Source organism: Schistocerca gregaria, chromosome 5 (genome assembly GCF_023897955.1).
Source record: "Schistocerca gregaria isolate iqSchGreg1 chromosome 5, iqSchGreg1.2, whole genome shotgun sequence".
In the NCBI taxonomy this organism is placed as follows: domain Eukaryota; kingdom Metazoa; phylum Arthropoda; class Insecta; order Orthoptera; family Acrididae; genus Schistocerca; species Schistocerca gregaria.
In genome coordinates this window covers 465,293,369-465,299,368 of record NC_064924.1, presented here as the reverse complement: position 1 = coordinate 465,299,368, position 6,000 = coordinate 465,293,369, and the positions used below count along the sequence as shown (strand labels likewise).

Genomic DNA, 6,000 nt, shown 5'->3' with positions numbered 1-6,000 from the left:
AAAAATTTGTTTCTGTGACCTCAAATTTTCTTTCTGCTGTACAGTTGTTTGTGAACTCTCGCTTAAGAATCACCAATTACTTAAAATTAGTGTTATACTGTCACTGTGAACCAACTGTAAACTTTGAATTTTTAGGTCAACAGCAATTGCTGTAACTTCCATCCATTATCGAGTCATACAATTTACAGTTCTTACAGCGCTGATGATATAAGTAAACTGAATGATAACAATAGGTTGTTCTCTTGGCTTCCTACAGCTGAATCGACAGAAATCTTACCATTTTAGATTAACACCGTAGCAAACCTTGAAAACTGTGTTGTACAATAGTAGCAGGTTTAGGGCCATTGTTAAAGCTCCTGTTTCTCTTGTTGTGCTGTATTTAAACTGTTCTGAGCAAACATATTTTTGTTAGCCTTAATTTGCCTGCCAGTAACATCTATTATTGTTGAATATCTGTACAATTTTAAAATCAATGGAATTCAGACTACGAATGGATTCAGACAAACCAAGATTAAATGAGGTAAATGTCCGTAAAGAGTCAAGGTACACAGTTTACATCGTTAGTACCAGATTTTGCTGCCCATTTACTACTATCCTCCTCACAACCATTCAACTGTTTGACGAAATTGGTGTCACTGTTCCCCCTCCAACTCTTCAGAACTCTCCACATTAAATCTGTGTGTGATCTCAAGGTGAACCTTTATCTGTAAAATGTAAAACATAAAAATGTTTACCTCAGCAGCAATAGTTGCATCTGTGAGTCTGAGATGACCCCGTATTTTTTGAATGATGAATTACAGTCAGGTAAGTACAGTAATTGAAAAGTAGCAACATAGCCTCAAAAATATAATATTAATGTGGATTGCAAGCATCAACTTTAATGTGGGTACAGTGGAACAGACATGGATTATTTAACTGGTATTTGCCATTTTCATTTTCATATATCAAAAACTCATGAATAAAATATAAAATAGTAGTCATTACAAAGGTCCATTGGCCCATGCAACAGTTTTCAGTGTTGTGATACAACATTCATAGATTTTCTGTACAATAAGCCATAAACACTTGTAAAATGTGATGCCACACAGAATTTTAAAGCAAGGAAGATTGGAGTTTAAGGCCCTGTCGAAGGTGAGGTTATTAGAGACAGAAAATACAGATTGCCCAAGAATGGTGCACGAAATCAATAGTGGTTTTTTTAACCATCCCAGGATTCACCATATCAATTTAGAAAAGACACGGGAACCCTATATCAGGAAGCCCTAACAAGGCATGAACCCAACTCCTTTTAGAATGTGTGTTGGGTACCAGAAATGCCACACCACCTAGCTTTCTTTTGCTGTATTTTGGAAATTATGTACTGTAATTCAGAAACCAGAGTTGAATAATGAGATCTTTAATACATAAATATATATGAATCCTTTTTTTTTTTTTTTTTTTAAACCACAATGACTCAGATTGTAGAGGTAGAAGTTACTTTACATACTTAAAACATTTATGTATATTTGCCAACAATTACTCAATGTCTTTCATTAGCTCATTTTTTTTAAAAATAACTCATCATAAAAGAAAATGACAGTCTACTTTCAAGTTTACATACATCACAAGAGAAATATTTTAAGATCAACAACAGCATTGATGAGTTAAGGTCTTAAAACACATCTCTAAAATCACATGCTAAAATACAACAACAAGGTTCATATCACTCAAATTTATGAAATCTACACAACAAAGAAATTTCACTACATTTTCTCATTCAATTGTTTTTGTTCACTCGCTGATACACTTTTCCGTATTTCAAAACCTAGTGCAGCACCCATTGGAGGTGGAACTGCATTGCCAATCTGAAACAGCCACATAACTGAATTACTCATTTCATTCACATTACAAGAGTTATAAATTTAATGAATAAGAAACCTTCAGTTGTCAGAAATTATATAAGATAGATTATCACAAAAGAGGATGACTCCTTTATATATTTACCTGGCGATGTTTCTCTGTTATTGAACCAAAGAACCGGTAAGTGTCAGGAAATCCTTGTGATCTTGCACATTCTCTAACACTGACAACCCTTGTTTGTTCCGGGTGAAGAACACGTCCCTGTAGACAAGCAAAAACATTAAACATTTTTTAAGAACTTAAGTCGTTGCATTCTTTGGAAAGACAATTTATTGTAACAGAAACTATGTTGTAACTGTTTTACTTCACAAGAAATGAGACAAGTAAGACATACAAAACTACAGACCTATCAGCCTGCTCTCTGTAATGCACAGGATTTTCACAATGACCACCAACCGCACAGAGGAAACAGTGGATTTTAATCAGATAAACGATTTAGAAGCAAAAACAACATAATGGACTATTTGTAAGAGATGAACAAAATTACAAATTAGAGCATTGATTTAATCATAATTAAACTATGGAATTAAGTGCAAAATTACAATTCAATTAAATGTGATTGCATGATGGCCCACAAAAAAGGGAGGGATGGAAAGACCATGAGGCAATCACCCTGATAACACATTAAACTTTCTCCCTGAAAATTTAAGGAGTAAGTCAGTTACACACAAAAACTTTAAAGTTAAACTACTTTACCATCATTGTCTGCAAAAGTAGAGGACAGATCAGCTAGCAAACTGGCCTCTGTCATCTTTTCTGAACAGAAAATACTTTCAATTAAAATATGGCATACAGAAATCTACTCATATATGCATCATACACTGGAGGGTCCTTTCATTGGACCAAGGAGCCTTGAGCCACCTGTCCATACTCTAATGAGGACTTATTGCCTCCATTTACAGAAGTAGGTATCTCACAAGAAGTTGATTTTACCACTCACAGCTTATTGGCCATAGCTGTTAACCCACTCTCCTTCCCACCAACAGATGACCTGACCCTTATATCAAGGATATAACATAGGCAGAGATGTGACAGAACAATGTCTCATGGAAATTTGAGTGCATGCTTCCTTGGCTGTCACATTCAAAATTTGTCTGTATACCTATGCACCCAAGAACCTAGCAAACTGACATCATTTTCTCCAGCTTTTATAGGAAGAGATGGCTTTCCTGGAGGTTTTGGTCACATCTGTTGGCTGGGTGCATATGTTGCATAGATTTAAGTGTGTTCAGACAGTTGGAGCAGATGAGTAATTTCTAAGCACGAATTTGTCCTATCTGCTCCAGTAACAACCCCTGAGAAAAAAAGACATTGATTCATCACAAGTTAATGGACTGAGTAATATGTAAGTCTATGCAGACGTCACGTAAGAAGATTCTCCAACAGCAAAACCACTCTTAGCATCCTTAGTGGTTGTATTCAGATCCCTAAAAGATTAAACAAATAAGGAAGGTGCGTTATGCAAACACATCTACACCATCTTTATTTTGCTGATGACAATGTAATTTTTTTCCTCTAACAAATATAAATTGCAACAACCAATTTACATCTTTACCAATACTCTTCAAATCCCTGTCGAAATGCATGACAGAGGTTACTGATCACTGTGCCAAATATTAGGGATTCTTCCCATTCCATTCGTATCGGAAGAACTATTCTTTACTTACAAGCCTCCGTGCACACTCCAGTCTCATCTTATCTTTGTGTTCCTTATAGGAGCTGCAGAGAGGGTTGACCAATATTTTTAGGCTCTTCACAATACTAGTTTTTAAAACTTCCTTTGCAGGCAGGATAGTTGACATCTGTCTTCAAAGAGTTTGCCAATTCAGGTTTCTCAGCATTTGCATGACACTCTCCTGTGAGTCAAGCAACCTTGAAACTACTTGTGCTGACCTTAGTAGGGATCCATACAATCCATACACTTGAGCGATATTCTATGATAGGACATACATGTGATCTGTAAGCACTCTACTCTGTTGGTTGATTGCACTTTTTCAGTGTTCTAGAGGTACAGTGAAGTCTGCCACCTGTTTTCCCTACGATAGAGCCTGTGTGATCATTCTATTCTGCATCTTCACAAAATGTAATAACCAAATACACTTGACTACCTTTGTGTCCATGTACATGTTACCTGATTCTTCCTGTAACTGGCCTACACACTACTATTACTACTAACAATGAGAATTTCCTTCTCTATTCTCTTGTGGTTTCCTACAGAAAGGCTATGGATTTTTGGCTACACCTAGGCCTACTTAAGATGCTCCTTTGTCTAACTGAGATGGCTGGGTGAAGCTAATTTTTGCATCATAACAGAACTGTCAAGTACTTTTGTTTTTCTGTAACCCCTATTCCTTGCAACCATGTCCCATTTCACTACACACTTCTCCATTTTAATTTTAACACACTCCTACTAAATATTTTGTGAGACGTGAAGGAGTCTAGAGTGTACAATTTCCATGAATTTGTCTTGATTTTACTGGGAGTTTTGGCTTGTCTGTTAAATCAGTTCTTCTTTGTCATTTATAGCTTCTGATTATGGACCGAATTTAGCTGCCAAGATGTCCAAATCCCAAGAGATATGTGGTTCCAATGACCAGATCCCAATTTGGAAAAGCCGCTGATAGTGTTTTGTATGGTTGCAGCCATTTTGTGTGACACGTTTAATAGCTGAGCAATCCTCGCCCGACTAATCCTGCCAGAGATTGTGTGAAGCCATTTGTCAGTTGCTTGGTTGTAATACACTGCATGTGGCTTAACAGATGTAATGTCTAATGGCTGCAGCTTTGAGTAGTGTGCGGAGGCAGTCAAATCCATTGTTAAGACTTGTATGGTGAACATTTCTTTAAAGTATAATGGTACAACATAAACAAGGGGAGTCAGGAGGAATGTCACATAATTTGTGAGGTGATTCTGCATATGAAAATAAACTGAAAAAGTATTATTGAACATGTGTCCAATTTTTGATCATTACAGAAATGGAGTAGGTTGAAAACTACACACATCCCTGAACGATTATAAAAACAACGAGTATGAATGTTACTTACAGAAATGCTGTGTAGGTGCTGTGGTGGTCAGGTGTTCAAAAGGCACCCACCCACCCATCTAATGCACTTGTCAACGGGTTGGAGGGTGTGTTGTGTTACACACAGAACATAATTTCAGCTGGCTTTAATGTGGGCAACAGCTTTGAAGATGATAGTGACAAGTTCTTCACATATATCCACCTTTATAGCATACACAACTCCCTTCAACCAGCTCCTTAAACAGAAGCCTCATGAGGTTTGGTTGGGTGATCTCACAGGCCAGCTAATGGGTCCAACACGGCAAAACCACCATTCAGGAAATGTGTTTTTCAGATACTGAAATACCTGCCTGGTACAATGAACTGTTGATCCATAATGTTGTATGCAAATTCATCATCGTTGCTCTAAGGTTATGTCTTTCAAAAGTACAGTTAGGTCTTCTAACGGGAAATGTGTTTTTACTGCAGCTGTCCTGTGATCTGTAGGAAGACAAGCCCTATCGCTAGGTCATCTATCACACCACACCAGACGTTCACTGAGACCCTAACTTGGATAATTGTTTCCCTAGTGTCATGTATGGAAGCTGCAGGTATTCATGATACCACTGCGTGTAGATGTAGTCTCATATGTAAATAAAGTGTATTGCACAACATCTCTGTGTACAGGCAACCATTCACAAAACTCTGTTTACTTGGATGCACAAGGAATGGGTGCAAGCCCTCAGAATGTAACATATGCCACATTCGCTTATGTGGACTATCGAGCTGACAACTAACATGCCATGGTGGTGGGACTCCGTTGTACCACTGCAATAATGTCTTCTCTTTCCTCAGCTGACTGGACTGCCTCACCTTCTGATGTTAAGTGTACACTGGGTGGTGTTCCGGATTCATGTAATGTTTGGAAAACCTTGGGAAATACCCTGACACAGGGGTCCATCCTTCAGGAAACACCTCTGGTATTCTGCCTCAGCTGCTTGGGCAATGTCATTTAAGTGCCCATACACAAGCAACAGGTCTGCATATTCTGCACAGGTGAACATTTGTGGCAAGTGGTATTCACAGACACAATGGTCTTG

The 6,000-nt window shown here is 37.8% G+C and overlaps 1 protein-coding gene across 11 annotated transcripts in view; it reads right to left on the bottom strand.

The window, feature by feature from the left end:
* Positions 1 to 864: 864 nt before the first annotated feature.
* The window catches only part of LOC126271923 (DNA (cytosine-5)-methyltransferase 1-like), a 212,611-nt gene continuing 207,475 nt past the window's right edge, over positions 865 to 6,000 (bottom strand). For all 11 annotated transcript variants that reach the window (XM_049974328.1, XM_049974330.1, XM_049974329.1 and 8 more), the window contains 2 exons: positions 1,984 to 2,100; positions 865 to 1,844 (listed from right to left, as the gene is read on the bottom strand). In XM_049974328.1, coding sequence (XP_049830285.1) covers positions 1,743 to 1,844; positions 1,984 to 2,100 — 219 coding nt within the window. In that variant the 3' untranslated portion in view covers positions 865 to 1,742. The remainder of the gene's footprint in view (positions 1,845 to 1,983; positions 2,101 to 6,000) is intronic.